We start from the raw sequence: 19966 nt of genomic DNA, 5'->3' as shown, positions 1-19966 counted from the left end.
TAGCCAAAGAAATTAGGAGGACAAAGTGAGAGGTATCACGCACCCTGCTAAGAAAGTACTACAGAGCTACAGCCATCAGCAGTACGGTGCTGGCATGAAAACACACAGATCAGTGGAACCAAGTAGAGCCCAGATAAGCCCATGCTCATATGGTCAATTAGTCTTTGACAAAGGAGGTGAGGATGTACAACAGGGTAAAGAAAGACAGGCTCTTCATGAGTGGTGCTGGGAAGACGGGACAGACATGGGCAAAAGAATGAAACTACCGCTTTCTTACACCATACATAAAAATAAACTCAAAATGGATGAAAGCCTTTAGTGTGAGGCCTGAAACCCTGAAACTAGAGGTAAACAGACAGTAACCTCTGACATCCGTCTTAGCAATGCAGTGGTGCCTCGCTTTTCTAACGTAATCCATTCTGGGAGTCCATTCAAGTTCTAAAACGTTCAAAAAACTGAGGCATGTTTTCCCCATAGAAAGTAATGCAAAATGGATTAATCCATCCCAGACCTTTAAAATCAACCTTTAAAACTGCAAATTTAGCATACATTTTACTATCTAATGATACCATAAATCCATAAAATTTACAGCATTCGTAAACCTAAATGTTCGTCAACGGACACATTAAAAAACCGAGGTACTACTGTATCTTTTTGGATATATCTCCTCGGACAAGAGAAACAACAGCAAAAACAAATGGGACTACATTAAAATAAAGTTTTGCACAACAAAGGAAACCACCAAAACGAAAATACAACCTACCAATTGGGAGAAGATAATCAATGATAACATCTATTGAGGGGTTAACATCCAAACTATATAAACTCATGCAACTTAACACCCCCCAAAAAATCCAATTAAAAAATGAGCAGAGGACCTGACTAGACATGGGTACACAGATGGCCGATAGGCACATGAAAAGGTGGTCAATGTCACTAACCATCAGAGAAATGCAAATAAAAACCACAATCTCACCTCCTGTCAGAATGGTATCGTCAATAAATCAACAAATAAGTGTTGGCGAGGATGTGGAGAAAAGGGAACCCTCGTGCACTGCTGGTGGGATTGCAGATTGGTGCAGACACTATGGAAAACAGTATGGAGGTTCCTCAAAAAATTAAAAATAGAACTACCTTATGACCCAGCAATTCCTATCCTGGGTATTCATCCAAAGAAAGCAACAGTAATTTGAAAAAGATATCTGCACCCCTATGTTCATGGAAGCATTATTTATAATGGCTAAGATATGGAAACAACCTAAGTGTCCGTGGTTAGACAAATGGATAAAGCTGTGGTACATACATACAATGGAATATTACTCGGCCACAAAAAGGGAAATCTTGCCATTTGTGACAACGTGGATGGACCTAGAGGGCATTCTGCTAAGTGAAGTAAGTCAGACTGAGAAAGACAAATGCTGTATGATCTCATATGTGAAATCTAAAATAAAAAAAAGCAAATTAATAACTAAAACAGAAACATACCCTTAAATGCAAAGAACAAGCTGCTGATTGCCAAAAGAGAGGGAATAAAAAAGAAAAATAATCTTTCCCTTTCACTATCATTCTGCTTTCATAGACAAAGGGGGACAAAGTCAGTTTCTCTACCACTTCTGCACATGCTCATCATCTGATGCAGTTTATTATAGTGTCTGGGCTGAGGTAAGCGCTCTGAAGTATCCACTGAATTGAATTTCTTGTTTCCAGAATATTCCTGGTATTCTGCAATAAGCCTGTTTTCCAGGAAGCCGTGCCTCTGGTTGAAATATGTCTGTGGGTCAATGATTGAGAAGTGAAGACCAGCTGCGAATGAAGTCAGCTTGTTCGTAATTGTCAGATAACAGTTTGATGTTTTCTATCAAATTAAAATGTAGTGGGGGTGGCCAGTTGGCTCAGTTAGAGCGCAGTGCTCATAACATTGAGCTCGCTGGTTCGATTCCCACATGGGCCAGTGAGCTGCGCCCTCCACAACTAGATTGAAAACGACTTGGAGCTGATGGGTCCTGGGAAAACACACTGTTCCCCAATATTCCCCAATAAAAAATAAAATATAGTGAATAGGATCAGATGTCATGGCTCCCATGTCCTCTCCAGGACCCACTGAAGTGTGGGGGTATGAGTACCATCGGGTGGATAACATCTGGAAAAAGATTTTCCTCTCTGCCCCACAAAAGACAACCCATCATATAGTACATTTGAACTCCAATAATGCAATTTACAGAATTTGAGACTGCAAAATGTTATCCGTACTAATAGATATTTGAAATGTTAGGCTTATTCTAACATCACTTAAAATGCATTTCAATTTTTTAAAAACACTGGCATGAGGTAGAAGGTAAGGAACTGACAAAGGGAAGATACCTGTATTGGATAGAGCCTTCAGCCAGCAGTGACCTCTGTTGAGACACTGCTCCTGTATCAGGAGATTTTCTTATACTTGAAACTGCCTCTCTTCAGTTGAAGGTATTGGGGAGAGGATAATAAGCATTCTCATATGTTCATAAAGATCGTGTACAACAGTTTCAGCCATCAATTGTTACCACATTGCTCTGTATCACCTCAATTGAAATACAGGTCATTTCCACTTAGAAAATTGGTCCGATATCCATAGAGAGGTTTCAAACCCTTCCAGCATGAGAAGCAAGATAGAAGGAACATAACGTACTTTCCATGAACCAGCAGCACTTCGTCCGACCAGGACACACAAGTGTGTCTTCACTGATGAGTCAGAAACAAGGGCACATGGACACAGGTCCAAAACAGCTCCTTGTTCAGGGTGAACATGAACCTAGGATTTCTCCTTAATAACTGGCTGTTTCCCCACTGGGTTGTGGGGAAAATACCACAATGTCAATTTCAATGGGGCGGGGAACACTGTGCTGAATAGGACTGTTTCCTGCCCTGCTGGCAGGAAAACGGGGCGTTCCACAGCAGTCAGGGGTGAGGCACGTGCTGCCGATTTAAGGCATTTAAGATACAGGTCGTGATGCCATTAGGGACGGCTAGAGACAAAGTCAGTGGTAGGAGGTGGCCAGGTTCCACTGCGGGAGAGCATGTACTGGGATCAATGGAGAGGGTGGGTTTCAGTTGACACAAGGGAGAGCTGGGCCCCCTTTTGTAGCCTAACCCAGTAAGTCTCAGAAGGAGGGGGTTTGGTGAAATCGAGAGTAAAGTCAGGGCCGGTTTCCCATTTACAGGGTTAAAACCAGAAAAATTAGGTCGTCCTGTGTAGTCAGGGATTAATTATAAGGAATAACTAAATAACAGTCTAAATTTGAGGGACGGTGACCATCTTGTTGCAGGAGAATTCAGATCACTCGTGTACCCAGCACTGTATTATTATGATAACTATGAAACAAACGTAGGGACTACACCGCACAAGAGGGCTGTGGCAGCTGGTCCTAGGAAAGTGCTCTGGACAATTTCCTGCAGGCGGGCGGTCCAGTCCGGCAAGCGAGCTGCAAGCGTGGGAGCCGTTCTAAGCGAGAAACATGTTCCACGAGTCCACACCTTTTAACTTTGAAGCTCAGGAACCAGTTAGCAATACCCAGGATGACCCCTTCCACGAGGCTGGAGGGAGTCCTGTGCAGAGGTCTACAACGTTGCCTTAATTTCAAGCCTTTGATAAGCTCTTTACAATAAGTCAGGGGGTCTCCTCAATAAAGCAGGTTCATACATTCCCTGATCTAGCCTCCTGGGCCTCCTGGTGGCCATTTTAAAAGGAGACAGTCGATGTTTATCAATGGGAGTAGATCTCAGGTTAAGCAATATCAAGGGAAGGGTTTAGGCCAAGGCAGATTAAAAGATTCAACAAGTTTCACCAATTGAGTTATAATCACTTTCTTATACACAGGACTGGGGATGATAAGTGCAATGGAAATACTGCAATATCAGCCCAATTTTCACAAAACTGTTGCAGAATTTATCCTGTAAAATGGGTCCCCCTGACCACTATGGAGCTAATGGGATTCCCCAATTTGGAAAAATCCTTCCTAGAGCTATTTTAGTAACTGTTGTGGCTGTAGCCCTTCGACACAGAGATACATACAATCCTCACTAACATATATTTATGTCCTTCAGAAGGGGGCAATTGGATAACATCCACTTTCCAAACCTCACAATTTGAGCATATCAATAGTAATTAGTTGAATTTCCCCCTTTTGTGTAGAGTCCCTTACTTTGGTTATTCATTTCATCCTGGTAACAATTAAAGACTTCACGAGCAATTGCAGGAATTTAAATGGTTGGAAGCAATTTAGCTCTTAGTATTAGGAATGTTTGCTTTACCTAAACCATCAAAGACCTAATTGTGCAAAGCACAGGAAATCATTTTACCAAAACAAAATATTTCCCTTTATAATTTCTTATGAAGAGCATATCAATAGTCTAGGAAAACTGTCTTTTTATAGGGAGAGAAATCCATATTCCAATTCTGTATCAGTCAACCTAAACAAATCCCTTCCAATCCTAGCCAGCCTGAACACAAAATTTAAGATTCCCACAAACCTCCAACTTTCATAAACTTTTCAGCTTTTGTCTTATCTTTTTCCTTTCTCATTCTAGATCGTTTTACTCTAGGACAAAATTACTCATTTCCTTCAACAGAATGTACTTCCATTCCTTATACCTTCTTTTACAAAGCACACATCTTTTATTCTCCATATGCAATCATTTTGTCTTAAGTGTCTAGATCTTCATAGACTTTAAGGTTTCGAGTAACCAAAGGATTTGGGAAACTGTCTGGGTGAAATTGTGGCACTCTCATCCCATTTATCTTTAAACTGTTTGCTTGTAATTTTAGATTACTCCCTGATGGTTTCACGAGATTAGCCGCTCTCTCTAAAGACATGCCCGTTTTAATCAATCCAATGACCTTAAGTTAGCCAGCTTTTACTCACTGAAGATTGACCCTAGGTCATGTGCACTTGAGAAACAGTTGGGTTACTTTCTGTTATTTCTTAAATTTGTGTAAGTGCTCATGTGTTTTAAGCCAATTAAATAAGTCTTCTTTGCAACCTAATTTGAAATTACAAATCAACTTTGGCAATACTGACCAGCAGCAGAAATATACCACATCTATAACCTAAATACGTGGATGTACACAAACACAGCACAATAACACAAAACTTGAAATTTGGATCCAGGGCCTGCCCGGTGACTCAGGTGGTTGGACAGCGGGGCTCCTAAGCCAAGGTCGCCAGTTCGATTCCCACATGGGCCAGTGAGCTGCGCCCTCTACAGCTAAGACTGTGAACAACAGTTCTCCCTGGAGCCGGGCTGCAGGGAGCAGCCAGAGGTTGGTGTGAGCTGCCAAGGCCTGCTGTGTGCTGCTGTGGGGTGGCCGGCAGCCATCGTGAGCTGCTGTGAGCGGCCAACTGACCACCGGCGACTGACTGCCTCAGCCAGGGGACAGGGGGGCGGCACAAGGCTCATAACACCAGCATGGGCCAGGGAGCTGTGTCCCTGATTGAGAAACCAGACTGAGAAACAACGGCTTGAACCGGAGTGGGGGCGGGGGGGGGGGGGGCGAAAGAAGGGGAAAAAAGTGGGGAAAAAAATTTGGATCCAAATTATGTTTCTGGCAGATGGAGTAAGTTAAGGTTTTGTCAGGTGGCCAAAGCTTTTGCATACTGTAAGAATTCCTTTAAAGCTGTTTTTAATTTATAATTGTCGTGAGTGGGACAGAGCTATCAAAGGAGCAGTCCCACACACGTTTGTGTCTTTCCACAAGATCAGACTTTATCAGAATAAAGCCATGGATCCAGTCCTACTGACTCGGTTTACCACAAGGCTCCAGCCGGAGAACAGTCTCCAATAGTCGCGGTAGAGCGGTTTCACATAAGAGGGTCATACAGGTGTGCAAGCAGTAGAGTTAGGCAAGGCAAACAGAAACAGTCTTACGCAAGAAGGATGAGAAAGTCTGGGGTTCAGCGAGAGTCCCTACGGCGCTGGGGTGCATAGTGTGGGGTGTCAGGATTGTCAGGCGTCAAGGCTTCAAGGCTTCATCTGGTACGAGTGCAGATGTGGCTGTCAGCTTCTTGGTTGAGAGCTGAGGGAGGAGCCATCAGAGAGCTCTGATGTTATTATGCTCAGGACGGGGTGCGGTGCCCCCATCTGCAATCCAATGAAGCCATCCAGATGGTCACACTCCACCCTGCGTCTGGAGTTATCTGGGTAGGGCATTCACTGGGTATGCCTTTCACGGGATGTCACTTTGTGACTGACATAGCCATCAGAATTATTAGAGTCCATTTTGTGTTCATAGTTAATGCTCTATACGATAATCAATCAAAAACACAGTCTATCCTCTCTGAGAAACTTGAGATCCTCTTCTTTAAGGGTGCCCCATAAGGTGGACTTGTCCACAAACACAAACAAAGATGGAAGACAAGTATGCCCAGTAAAGCTGGACAGGTCAGAAAGCAGAGAATGGCCTCAGAAGGCTTGATTATAGGGGCAGGTTGTCCTAGAGAGGTTGCTCTGGACATGGAGCCTGAGCACAAAATGGCAGCTCCCCTCCCTCGCCAAAGAAGACGGGACAGAGAAAAAGAGGCCACATGGCAGCTGGGTGGCTCAGTTTGTTAGAGTGCTGAACAACAAGGTTGCCAGTTCAATTCCCGCCTTAGTTCCCCTGCAACTAAAGATTGAAAACGGGCAACTAGACTTGGAGCTGAGCTGCACCCTCCACAACTAGATTGAAGGACAATGACTTGGAGCTGATGGGCCCTGGAGAAGCACACTGTTCCCCAATATTCCCCGATAAAATAAAATAAAAAAAGAGGCCTCAGAAGTCATTTAAAATATGCATACCATCCCATTTGTTTTACAAATAGACACACTTTGGGGCTTCAAAGGAACCTCATCTTAGCCAAGAAAGCTCAAGATCATCTCGTGATTTTTGTCCAGAGGCCTAGCCGGCTGCAATTCTCTGGACCATAATTTTTGGACATGTAATCAGCCAAAGTCCCCTCCCCTGCCACCAGGAGGTAGCTGATTAACATGAGAATTTTAGCATGTGTTACCTATTTTGCATTCAAAATTATGGGTGGTCACACACACACACACACACACACACCAGTGCTAGTAAGGTAAGAGTCCTCACTACACCCCTCCTTATGAAAGTGTCCGTTTAGGCTGTGGACCAGCTCAGGTGTGAAACAGGTGAGTAGAAGCAGTGGCTCAGGAAGGCGGCTCCAGGTGTTCAAGCTCCATTTGCAAACAGGGAAAACAGTACTCTACTTAAGCCTATGTGAGGCTGCCTTCTCTAGAGAAAAGTGCCTGCCCCTGTTTCCAATTGGTCCATTCCTATGCAAATGAGGACTCCAAATTTGCACAGTTTGGTCCATAAAGAATTGTCCTGATTGGTCAGCTTCATACATTGATTAGTCAGTAAATATGCAAATAAGGATGTAATTGTGCAGCTTTGATTGGAAGGGGCAGATCTTCAGTCCATTGGTAGACTTACAATCCTAGGAGCTCTCATAAGGGTGACTCAGCCAGCAGGAACACAGTGCACAAGGCTGGCAGCTTGGTCTGTGGCTTTTCCCTAAAATGCAGTGTCGAGGGCCCCTGTTAACAATGGCTGCTAGACGCTGGTTATGAATTTGAGCCCAATTATTCTCGGCTGGAATATTCTTTCTCAGGGTAAACAAGTGGTTAAGACCCACCACCACTACCAGCACCACCAGCACCACCACATACATACAAATAAGTCCCAGTGGCAGGTTGTGGGGACAGAGCCCCAGAAAGCAGTTTCCAGGCTCTCGGCCTCACATAGACAGGTGCTGGCTCAGGTAGTAAATGGCCATCAAAGTGATTAGATGGCCATCAGCTGTGGCTAGTTGGCCGTCAGCTGTAACCAGTGAGCCATTGGCCACTAATATAACTGCTGTGGCTAGGCTAGCAGAGAAGAGAAGAATGGGGGCTAGCAAGAAGATGGTGGCTGAGCCAGTAAGCGGCCGAGTGTGGATTGTGGATCGTGTGGCTCCTGCTCCCTGTGTCTCCAACTGAGCCACCAGCGAGACTATAGTGGTATGACTCCCCTACCTATGGCTCTGTGGGTGTTCCTTTTTGGCCTCACCATGTCCTGCGTTCTTGTATGGGGAGCGGTACCAGAGACCCCGCAGGCCGCCCCGCATGACAAATGACGCAGCGAGCAGGGTCCCCTGCATGACACAGGTGACAAGCTCCACCTCCTAATCTTCCCTGGTGCTACCACTACCCTAGTGTTTTGCAGTTTTTTGTTTTTTTTTAATTGGGGAAGGGGAACAGGACTTTATTGGGGAACAGTGTGCAGTTCCAGGGCTTTTTCTAAGTCAAGGTGTTGTCCTTTCAATCTTAGTTGTGGAGGGTGCCATTCAGCTTCAAGTTGTCCTTTTAGTCTTAGTTGTGGAGGGTGCAGCTCAGCTCCAGGTCCAGTTGCCTTAGTTGCAAGGGGTGCAGCCCACCATCCCATGAGGGAGTGGAGGAGTCTAACCACAAACCAACCAACTGAGCCGTCTGGCACTGGCCCACGTGGGAATCCAACTGGCAGTCTTCCGGGTTAGGAGTATGGAGCTCCAACCGCCTGAGCCACCGGCGCGCCCTGCGTGGGGCCCTGCATGGTTTTCCTACCAGAGCTTCCTACATGACCTGTGCTCTCAGTCAAGCAAGGAGCACTGGTTCCTTCCGGCTCCACCCTCACTGCAGGGCGCAGGGTACACGTGTCACTGTCCCCGTAGGCACGTGCGGTGGGATGAGCCAAGCACCGCATCTGAGCACAGTGACAGGCCTCCGCGGGTCCAGTGCCTCTCCCGGAGCTAGGTCGTAGCCACACCCTCCCTGCGCAGTCTCGCCTGCCCATGCGCGGAAAAGTCCGCGCGAATTTGTGGGAATCGTAGTCCAGCCGTCGCCCCGCCCCCAGCACGCCCAGACTCCATTTCCCATGGAGCTCTGGGCGGCAGACTTCCGGCGCAGGTACGGGTCGGCGCACGCGGCCTTGGTCCGGTTGACTTTGCAGAGCCATGGAGGGCGGCTTCGGCTCGGATTTCGGGGGCTCCGGCGGTGGCAAGCTGGACCCAGGGCTTATCATGGAGCAGGTGAAGGTGCAGATCGCCGTGGCCAACGCGCAGGAGCTTCTGCAGGTCCGGGGCTGGGCCGGGGGCGGGGGCCAAGGGCGGCGGGGTCCGCCAGGGGGCGGGCGTCGCGGCTGAGGGCTCGCGTGTCCCCACAGAGGATGACTGACAAGTGCTTCCGGAAGTGCATTGGGAAGCCGGGGGGCTCCCTGGACAATTCGGAGCAGGTGAGACCCGCGGCGTTGGTGGGGGCCGCGGGCCGGGACCTGTGCTCGTACGCGTACTAAGGGGGGGATGTGGTCGGACCACTGCCCGGGGTTGGGGGCGCCGGTCGTGGGGGAGCCCGAGCTGAGCCGCGCGCTCTCCCCGTCTCCAGAAGTGCATCGCCATGTGCATGGACCGCTACATGGACGCCTGGAACACCGTGTCCCGCGCCTACAACTCGCGGCTCCAACGGGAACGAGCCAACATGTGACCCGGACGCACCGGGCCCGGCCCAGCCTGCAGGCCACCCTCACCCCCTACAACATTTCCATAATTCTCTTTGTGAGGCGGGCGCCTGCGTGTGCGCGCTGCCAGCCCTTGGTTTATGAGGATGAGACTGGTGCTGGGACAGTTGGGACTCTGCCCCTCCCCTTCGCCCAACCCACCTCCCACTGCCAGAGAGTGTAGCTGGGGACTTTGGGGGCCCTGGAACTTCCCAAAGTGCTGGCAGTCCGGTGGCACCTCCCCTAGTGTGCCCGGGCAACCTCAAGTCCTTGGGCATAAAATCCTCCTGTGGACCTGGGGATGTAGGGTGTGATTAGATTCACCTGAGCTGTGACCTTCTGGGGGTGGGCTGACAAATAAATTGCCGAGGGGGGGCGGAGAGAGCCCTGTGAGTCTTCTCTGCAGGAGGCTTCCGTGGGAGATGGTTGCCCAGATTGAGCCACCCCCACTATCTTTCCCCTTGGTGCTACTGCGTTCTCTGGACAAAAGGGAGCCTTGAAGATGAGGCTGAACTTCCCCTAGCCCCAAAGGCTGTGGGGTAGCCCTTTCCCTGGGAGGCCTTGCTTTCCCTACCCCATCCTTCCTTCCATTTCTGGGCCCTGGGTGATATGCAGGCAAGTGGTTCTTGCTGTGATACGGAGGTGCTGAGACAGCAAGCTATGGACAAGGCTGTTTATTGGAGCGAAACATGCAGTAAAACTGCGCCCGTTGCCCTCCCACCACCTGGACTCCACCTTGGGGCGGGGTGGCCGGCTGGTTCCTGCTGCCTTCACATCTCAAGCTTGGGCAGCCTATGGGCCCTCACTCCTGGATGTTCTGTCCGATCCAGCCTCTCACAGCAGCCACCCTGGTGTAGACGCCTGGGAAGTGGGGCCGCCCACAGCCATAGCCCCAGCTGGTGACCCCAGTTAGCACCCACCGTCCGGAGGGCTCCCGGCAAGCCAGGGGTCCTCCAGCGTCACCCTGAGGGGAGGAGAGAGGAAGGGCGCTCAGAGCAGGCCAGTACCTCCCCAACAGCTGTTGTGCCAAGGAAGGACTGACCTGATCTGTACACCCCTGGGTTGCTGGCCACCACAGCAGTGTTGCCTGTGGTCCCTTTGTGACGCTAGATAAGTAACTACCCTTGTGAACCTCACTTTTATTATCTGGGAAATGGGTTCAGTGCCAGGATGAGCCATTTCATTTGGCTGGTGGACATTTGTGGACACCTGCCCCTGTGGTCCCCTAGCAGAATAGGGCCTCACACTGCAGCATGTCCCTGTCCCTCCTCTGCAGGTCCAGGGGACAGGAGGGTGGGATGGGTGGGAACTGGCTGGTGACGGATGCCCATGCGCAATAAACGATGGTGGAGTGAAAACTCGGAGACGGAGAAGGTGCCCTGCTTGATCAGCCCCGGTTTGCACTGGAGAGGAGCGCCTGGCTTATGGGCTTTAGAGTTACTAGAACCTCGCCCTCGCCCTCGGTGGGTGGGACCTGGACCCCGCAGAGCCCCTATTCCAGCAGTAGGGTACACTCACGGAGCAGCTGTCCACGCCGCCGTGCGGGAAGCCGGCGCACAGCATGCGGCTGCTGATCTGCACCGGGTAGTAGCGGCGGCAGGCCTGCTCGCTGAGGAGGCGCACGGCCGCCTTTTGCAGCTGCCGCGCCATGGAGCCTGCAGGCGACACGGGCCGGTGGGGCCGCGCGGGGCACGGGCTGGGGCTTTCCCGACGCCCCTGGACCCCTCACCCCCGAGGTTGCGGGCATCTGACCGCGCATACCTCCCTCACGCACCGAGCCCCAGCCAGTGATGATGCAGCGCGCGCCGTCGGCTGGCCGGGGCGCCGGCTCGGGCAGGCAGATGGGCCGCACCAGGCGGTTGCGGCGCACGGGCGCCGCCAGCTCGAGCAGCGCCACGTCGTAGTCGAGCGTGTAGAGGTTATAGAAGGGATGCTTGTAGATGTGCGCCACACGCTCCAGCTGCCCGTCGGCGCCGCTCAGGAATGGCGTTCCCAGGAATGCCGCCCACTGCTTGGGGTCCCCGTAGCTGCAGGGTGCGCGGACAGGCGTTGGCCCAGATCCCTGTGCCACGGCCCCCGCCCGCCTGACGCTGCCCGGTGATGCTGTGTCCAAGGCCTTGCTTGTGCCCCAGCGGCCGGCTGGGGGCCTTGGGCTGGGCACTTGACCTCTCGGCCTGGGTCAATGGGTCTGAGTCCTCCCCTCCTAGGACAGCGAGGGGTGCCCATGACGGAGATGCGCCCACTCGGGCAACGAGGTGACACCACAAGCCGTCTTCATTTTTGCCCAATATTAGGGCTTTGGTGGCCAGAGGGCCCCGCCCCACGAGGCGCACAGTGCGCGTTCAAGAGCTGGGTGTCTCCATGGAGGGCAGGGCCCCTTGCCTGGTCCACTCGACTGAGCGGCCTTCCAAGAAGGGGACCCCCCAGAGTATGGCCATTGGGGGCTGGCACCGGGGATGGAGATGTCCCACAGTTACCCGGAGAAGCCTGACCCTGGGCTGGGAGAGGCTGCGGCCCCGGGTTTGGTGGGGGCCCGGGGACGGACTGGGCCCCTGAATTCCCGTATGGTCAGCCTCGGGGTGGGGGAGCATTCCAGGCAAAGACGCGGAGGCATGACAGTAAGTTTTCGGGTCACAGGTCGGTCCGGTGACCCACAGACCGGCCGGGGCGTTGGGGGCGGGCCGGACTCACACATCGAAGCAGTGCGCCGCAGACAGCAGCCACCTCTCGGCGACCAGCACGGCCCCGCAGCGGTGCTCCCGGCGCCGCAGCCACAGGCTCACCTGCCACGGCCACTCCCCGCGGCCCGCGGCGCTGCCGCCCACGATCCTTGTCAGAGCTGCCACTGGCGCCAGGCCGCAGTCTGTTGGAGGAGGGGGCAGGGCCGCGGGTCGGCGGGTGGACGCACTGGGCCCCCTCCGCACAGCCACTTGAGTGGGGGACACGCTTCGAAAAGCCTTGGCATACCCAAAGCCACTGCCCAGGAGGACCTTGCTGCGTCCCACTGCGCTAACCTGTCTGCCCAGACGAACACGACTGTAGAAGAAACAAGGTGCTTTCAAAAGGATGCTGCCAGGGCGCCATTCTCACCCAGCAGGGGTGCTCTTACCCACCCGATCCCCACAGCGCATTTTCCGGCTCTGGAGCTCATTTTCCGACCCTTCTCCAGCACTCTCCCACCACCCGGCCGCCGGAAAAGCCGCCTGTCTCCCCTGTAGCGCCGCTTTGGGAAAGGTCCCCGCCTCCGGTAGAAGGAGGGACGGGATACAAGAAGCCACCTGCCCAGTGCCGTCAGCCCCACCTCCTCCACCTTCCTGACACCATCTGGACCTCGCCCAGAACCAGGAGGCCCGCGGAAGCTACAGCCCCTCTCCTGGAAACACCACTCCCACAATGGACAGTGCTGCCCTTTCAGGGCCTTCCTCCAAGTCTGGGCCCCCAAGTTAAGAATTTGCAGCCTGTACATACTAGAAAAGTGAAAATCATCAGGCTGGAGGCCAAGCCCAGATAAAGTCAGCTGCAGAGTTAACAAGAAACTGTTTCTCCTAAGAATGGGCTAGCTATAAAGTATCAAACACCTGGTTTCCTAGGGCCCTGCTGGAAACCTTGTGCCCTAAACTCAGACTGGCAGAAACTGCTGTCACCAAGCAGAGCCATGGAGGGTCTAAGTCACCGAGACTACCTGGATTTCCAGTCCAGGAGCAGGGCTCAGATAAGGGGCTTCTGGATTTCACCTGTCACCTCTGTCTTAACTGGTTTCTAAGGAGACAGGATCTGGGTCCTCCTCACCATCCAGACCCACTCCCAGGCCTTTGGCACATGGTCTGCTTTGCTCTGAGCCCATCGAAATTGCTTCGTCTAAGTTACCTACACCACACTCTTCCCCCCAGATCCCATAACAACCTGACTTCCATTGTTTGGCGAGGCACCCCTGGTTCCTTTGGGCTGCCTCATTGCAAAGAGCCCACAAACCTTAGGGTTCAGGTCTGTGTCTGGGTGACCTGGGCTGATGGGACAAGGACACTATGAATATATGTTGGGGGGGAGGGAGGAAAAAACACCCTCATGACACGGCATGAAGGTCAGGATAGGGCAGTAAGATTATGGGTGGTTTCCCCCCAACTTCTCTGTAATGGGGTTAAGTTATGCACACACACCTCTGGCAGCCACTGATCTGAAGGACTGGCGGCTTAGGGGAGGCCGGGGGGGCTGATGACAGAGGAAAGGGGCGGAGTCATTTCTCTGGATCAGTCCTGTGGGGAGTCACTGTGGGGATGACAGGGACCAAGACACGGGAGTTCTGGGAAAGTCCGCAGTGTGAAGGAAGATGGGTGCAGCCTGCACAGACCAGCAGCCCTCTGGGCTGAGCACCTGTCTCCTTTGGTGGCCCCCAGAAGCAGCGTGGGCCCAGCACCCCTGGCCCCCCAGACTAGACCTGGTGCCCAGAATCTGGCTGTGAGAGCACCAAATCCAGGTCTGTTGGGGCTGTGTGCACAGAGACGCAGAGGCAGGGACTGGGGGTCAGCTTGTGACCCAGAGCCAGGCAGGGGTGGAGGTAGGGGGAGCCGTACCTTCTGCTGGGCCCCGCCCACTTTCACCTTTTTCCAGAGAGCCACGTCCTCTCCACTGAGCTCTGCTTGGGTGGCCATCCTGTCCCTCAAGACTGAGGTGAGGGGGATGGTGTCTCCCGGCACCATCTGTCATGGGGGTCCACCCGGCACACCCTATGTCATGCAGAAGCCAGAGTCCTTTCTCTCTAGTCCACCAGACAGTACAGACGGCTTCTGACTTAGCTCAAGCCACATGACATTGCCTGTATCTGATGGGGCTTTGAACTATAATACAAATGTGGCAATTTCACAGAGTTCTAATAGTCAGTAAAAGTGAACCCAGTATTTCGATGTGAGCGGAAAGGTCTCGGGTACATTTTCTCTCAGTGTCTCTACCAGCCAGTTAGGCACATAGCAGGGAACCTGGGGGCCAGCCGACCCCTGCCCTAGCTTTGTCCTGCGTTGTCTTCCTTTAACTCCTGACTCCTGCCATTGTATTAGGTGTGTGTTTCTCGAGCACCTGGCTCCCTGTTGCACCCAAGCTTAGCACGGGGCCTGGCAGAAAGGAGGGCTAGGCAAGCACAGGATGAATGGAAGGAGAACTGCCCTAACAGAGACCCCTGCCCAGGGATTCCCTGTGCCCACGGTGCCCTGAAGTCTCCTTTTTAAAATGGGAGCAGACGGGTTGCAGGATAAGGCATTTGCCACTAGACAGTGTAGGTCTGCCCAATCAGTGCCCATGCCCCTGGCTGTCAGGACTGATGACAGGCTGGACCATGTCCCCCCAAATCCAGAAGTGGGAATCCTGAGCCCCAGGACCTCAGGATGCGACTATTTGGAGACAGGGTCTTTACAGGGGCGATCAAGGTAACATGAGGTCACTAGGGTGGGCCCTGATCCAATCTGACTGGTGTCCTTCTCAGAGGAGATCAGAACACAGACACGCACAGAGGGACAGGGACACAGGGAGTAGACGGTGTCCACACGCCAAGGAGAGAAGCCTCAGAGGGAACCAACCCTGCCAGCACCGTGACCTGGGACTGCAGCCTCCAGGACTTGGAGAGAACAAATGTTAGTTGTTTTAGTCACTTAGACTGGGACATTGTGACGGCAGACCTAGCTGACTGATATGGGGCCCCTGCCACCCACACGTGTCACCGCGTCCTCCTGGTACCTGGTAGCTGGGACCCCATGGTGGTCCAGGGGGTGTTTGGAAGTGGCGTGTGCCCCCTAGCAGTGGTGCTCATGGCTGTGGCGGTCCTGTTGGCAGGTTGGCTGGTGGCCCTGCTGGTGGCCCACAGGGGGGGTCTGCTGGCCGTGACACCCAGGACTGTGAGGCCAGCATGACTGCTGGTGGCAGGTGTCCTCGTCGTGGAGGGGGCAGGTGTGGGGAGAGGCTGGGATGACATGGTGTCCAGGATCCAGCCCTTCAGTGTGGTGATTCGTGCGTACACGCCGGGTTTCTTGGCCTGCGCACAGCCGATCCCCCAGCTGACAATCCCCGCCAGATAAAACACACCAGGGGTCTCCTCACAGGCCAGGGGCCCCCCAGAATCACCCTGACAAAGAAGCAAAGAAGGCTGGCTGTGAACATCTGGCCCCTTCTCCGCAGAGGGTGCTGCCAGGCCCTCCTGAGTCCTCACAGTGGGAGAGACCCATCAGTGGGGCAGGAGGACGTGGCCTGGGGACACATGGTCACAGGGACTGATACCGCCCCGCCTCCACCCAGTGCCCCACCTCCCGGGGGGAGTAGCGCTCACCACCCTGTGGGGCAGCACGGTCAGTCTGTGCGCTCATCTGTGGTTAGCTTTGCACTTAGCATTACTGTGCACCTTTAAACGCAGTGGAGTACTTATGTGGCTCTGCCTTGTACTCACATATACCCAACTGCTCACATGTACTATCAGTTCTCCGAATTATACATTTCAAGACATTGGGTTCATCCCAGATTCTCCCTGCTCAACTCTGCTGCACTAAAAAGTATTTTCCTCCTGTCCTTGTGCCCACACAAGTAGCCTTGCCGGTCGGGGTGGGGGGGGAGGGTGTGTGGGCACTGCGTTCAGATACCCCCTTTCCGTCTGTGAACGCTACCTGGCAGGAGTCCACCTTGCCCTCCAGGAAGCCGGCACAGAGCATCCTGTCTGTGAGCGAGAAGTTGTAGAGTGCACTGCACGCCTTCTGGTCTATGATGCCCACGGACGCTCGCTGCAGAGTGTCTGGCTTCGTCGCTGCAGGAAGGAGACACCCCCCCACACCACTTACAGAGTGGTCACCGTTCAATACCCACGTTAGCTCTGACAACAACCTCGGCATGAGGTACCACCCCCATCCTGCAGACGAAGAAACTGAGGCTCACAGCGAGAAGGAAGTAGAGCCCAGGGTCCCAACTCGGAGACCTAGGATCGCCACTGTCCCCAGCACCTTGGGTGACCTGCGGGGAGGCAACTCTGAGGTTTCAAAGGAAGCATTAATTCTTGGAGTCTCTGAAGGATATAGCACCAGGGTCTCCAAACTTTTTCTAGAAAGGGCCACAGAGTATTTTCGGCTTTATGAGCCAGTCTCTGTCGGGACTGCTTTGGTAGCAGGAAAGCCACCCGAGCCATCTGTAAAACGAATGGGTGTGGCTGTGTGCCAACCAAACTTTATTTATAAAACGCAACCGCATTGGGCCCGCAGGCCAAAGTTTGCGACCCATGGAGGAATGTAGAGGCACGTGGTCTGCAGGTGTGGGGAGCAGAGATCCTGCCAGGAACTCACCATTTCCCTCCTGCGTGTTACCCCAGCCAGAGATCATGCACTTCCGGCCCACAGGGAACTTCTGGATGGCCAGGGGCAGGCAGATGGGTTGGATGTACTTGTTGAAGTCCAGGGGCCTGGCCAGCTCCAGGACAGCCACGTCGAAGTCCAGGATGCTGGGGTTGTACTGGGGGTGCAGCACTGCCCTCTTGAGCCCCACTTTCACTGGGTTCCCACCAATGCCCGTGAGGGACACGGTGCCCAGGTGGGCCCGCACCAGCTCCACCTTTGTGCTGCTGACAAGGGGCCGCTCAGACACCTCTGCTGCCCCCAGGGACCCAGGTAGACTTTCAGGGCCCAGATTCTAAGGAGGGGCACCATGAGGATGAGGGGCCCTCAAACGGGTCCCCCCAAAAACGGGTCCCACCCTCAAACGGCTGCTCCCCAAAAGCGGTCCCAGGCTAGAGGACCAGGGCAAGGCAGGGAGCCCCTTTGGGCCTTATTTGCTTTTCTGTAACAAGAGGGAACTGGCCCAGCAGCACGAGAGGCCCTTATAGCTTTATGAGTCTCAAAGACCAAAGCCCCCTGGCTGTACAGCTGAGGGGAAGGAGCACTTGTCACACATACCACCACCCCCAGTTAGCCCCTATTTGTCCCCCAAAGACCAGCTCAACAGATTGTCCTCCCAGAAGCTGCAGCCCAGGCCTGGGCCCTTGAGGTGGCACCCCCAAGGCCATGTTCCACCCTCTCATTTGCATATGGATATCCAGATGCCCTGGGGTGGGGTGGGGTGGGAACCAGGGGGCTGCCTCCACTGTGGCCACCCTATCACACAGGTAGCCACAGGCTTGGTCATAGTGGTTTCTGAATGCATGGGGATTTGATGGGGCTGGGGTGGGGACCCCGTGATGATGGGAGGAGCTGAGCAGCCCTTCTGGCCCGAGGCAGGTCTTACTGGTTGAAGCAGTGGGCTGCCGACAACAGCCAGCGGTCCCCCACGACTGTCGCTCCACAGAAGTGCCGGGAACCTTCTTTCAGGCTGACTTGCCAGGGCACCTCCCCGGCAACGGCTCCTAACCCCCCCACGATCCGGGTGGGTTTCTCCATTGCCGGCCTGGCCCCACACTCTGTGAGGGGACAAGAGAGGAGGGTCTGGGTGTTTTAGCTCAGAGTGAGAGCACCTGGGCCCAGAGAGTTTTGGGGACACCAGGGTGCAGCCTCCTGGCTCTGGCTGGGTTGGGGCAAATTACCCCCATTATACAGATGAAGAAACCAAGGCTTAAAGGTGTCCTAATGTCTCACAGCACATATGTGACACAGCTGTGGGTATAGGTTAAAAAGGATGAGATAAAATTATAGAGCGCCCTGGCCCCATCAGCCTAAGCCCTGCCAGACATAGACCTACATCCCCAAGGTCAGGTTTATGGCTGGCTACAAGGGGTGGGGGCACACACCAGAACTATGGGGCAGCTCACCAAACAAAGGAAGAGTTAGGTTATTGTGAGATCTGGGGACAGGGTGGGATGTAGGTGACATTTACATAAGGCCAAGTTTTGATGGTCTCAGAGCAATGCAGGTTTATGGGACCATACAGAAGGGTCAATATCATATCTGGGCTGTGATTGGACCTGGCTCTTTGGAAACCACAAAGTGAAGACAGATGTAGAACATGTGACCAGACCCAGGTGTTCATCAAGGTAGCTTCCCCAGGCCAACAATGTGAATAGACTTAACGCTACTGAACCAGATACCAAACCTTTAAATGGTTGATTTTATGTTATGTGTTTGTCACCACAATTAAAAATAAAATAAATGTTAAAAACTAGATAAGCTGGTTTTACTCTTCACATGGAAAAAGAAGCACACAAGTGTGTCTAGGAAAATCCTGGGTAAAAAGAAGGGAAATTAGGGTTCTCAGATATTAAAATGTAAGGACACCCACGTGTGAAAGAAAACTCTAAATTAGTCTCTCTCCCATCCTGGTCCCACAGTCAAGGTCATTAGCCTCTTGATGACCCTTCAGGATATTCTGTGTATTCAGGATATTCAGGATATTCTTGGACTACTTGACTTTGCCAGGCAGTAAATCTGAAGGATGGTCAATGTGACCTAGCCTGTGTTCATGACACATCACTAATCAATCACCCATCTTTTTCCCATGAGTGCTTCAGGAAGCCAGTACCAATTGATCTGACCCTGCAGGGAGGGGACACCTACTTTTGCCTGTCTCCCCAGGAAATACCTTGTGGCTTAGAAGCAGTCACTGAGTCAAGAGGAACAGAGCTGGGGTCCAGTGTGAGTTTGGTGGTGGTGTCGACCACCCGGCTCTCGGGGCTGGTGGGCCAGGCAGTGCTGGGGATGGTCGGGGCAGGAGCCACCGTGGGGGCCAGAGGCTTGCTTGTCATGGCAATTGCCTCCAGGATCCAGTCTCGCAGCCTGGTCACTCGAGCATAAACTCCTGGACGCCGGGCTTCTGCACAACCGATGCCCCAGCTCACAATGCCGGCCAGGAAGAACCTGCCAGAGGACTCCTCACAGACCAGGGGACCTCCTGAGTCACCCTAGGAGACAAAGCACACCCTTAGGAGGGGTCAGAGCTCCCTGGCCTCAGCCTCAAATCCCAGAGCTGCAGGGTCAGAGAAAGCACCATGGACAGGGACCTCTCTCCATGTGAGCTCACGAGCTCATGAATAAACTGTGGGCTGATAGTTCACATCTCAGACCCTGTTTCCTCTCCTGTAAAAATAGAATAGGACAGTCAGACTACGGGACCGTTAAGATAGCTTTCAGTTCTACTACTGGCAGTTAAAAACCCAGTCGCAATCAACATCATCCCTCCCCTCCTAATCCCAGTAGATCTTTGATAATATCACTCCTTAAGTTGACAGTATCACTGGGAGCTGTGGCATTCTCCTGAAGTGCCTGATCTGCCCTCACCCTTCCTGTCTTGTGATCACACACAGCTCACCTTGACTCTTACACTCTCAAACACAAGTACTCTCTTATTATTTCCCAACATTTCCTGCAGGTTCTGGTTTTGATATGGCGACCTGAGCATATGTAGCAGTCTCGTTTCTACCTTTTCCCCACCCACCAGGCTTAGAAATGAGAGCAAAAAATATAAACTAAAAGGAAGGAA

General features: G+C 52.8%; 2 protein-coding genes across 7 annotated transcripts in view; one reads left to right on the top strand and one right to left on the bottom strand.

Annotated features, from left to right (window-relative positions):
- The first annotated feature begins 8934 nt into the window (after positions 1-8934).
- On the top strand, positions 8935-9925 carry TIMM13 (translocase of inner mitochondrial membrane 13). Its single transcript, XM_019743999.2, has 3 exons — positions 8935-9122; positions 9212-9280; positions 9430-9925. The coding sequence occupies exons 1-3, from the start codon at positions 9003-9005 to the stop codon at positions 9526-9528; spliced, it is 288 nt and encodes a 95-aa protein (XP_019599558.1). The 5' UTR covers positions 8935-9002; the 3' UTR covers positions 9529-9925.
- A 275-nt stretch (positions 9926-10200) lies between these two features.
- TMPRSS9 (transmembrane serine protease 9) overlaps positions 10201-19966 on the bottom strand; it is a 34633-nt gene continuing 24867 nt past the window's right edge. For 2 of the 6 annotated variants that reach the window (XM_074337509.1, XM_074337508.1), the window contains exons 12-20: positions 19070-19388; positions 17783-17954; positions 16849-17123; positions 16183-16319; positions 15266-15650; positions 12233-12407; positions 11303-11568; positions 11060-11196; positions 10201-10505 (exon numbers count right to left, since the gene is read on the bottom strand). In XM_074337509.1, the coding sequence (XP_074193610.1) occupies positions 10344-10505; positions 11060-11196; positions 11303-11568; positions 12233-12407; positions 15266-15650; positions 16183-16319; positions 16849-17123; positions 17783-17954; positions 19070-19388 (2028 nt within the window). In that variant the 3' untranslated portion in view covers positions 10201-10343. The remainder of the gene's footprint in view (positions 10506-11059; positions 11197-11302; positions 11569-12232; positions 12408-15265; positions 15651-16182; positions 16320-16848; positions 17124-17782; positions 17955-19069; positions 19389-19966) is intronic. The other 4 variants (XM_074337513.1, XM_074337511.1, XM_074337510.1 and 1 more) reach the window with 4 other exon arrangements.

Source organism: Rhinolophus sinicus, linkage group LG07 (assembly GCF_036562045.2).
Source record: "Rhinolophus sinicus isolate RSC01 linkage group LG07, ASM3656204v1, whole genome shotgun sequence".
NCBI classification, from domain to species: Eukaryota; Metazoa; Chordata; class Mammalia; order Chiroptera; family Rhinolophidae; genus Rhinolophus; species Rhinolophus sinicus.
Note: the sequence above shows the minus strand (reverse complement) of the source record. Positions and strands in the feature narration are given on the sequence as shown.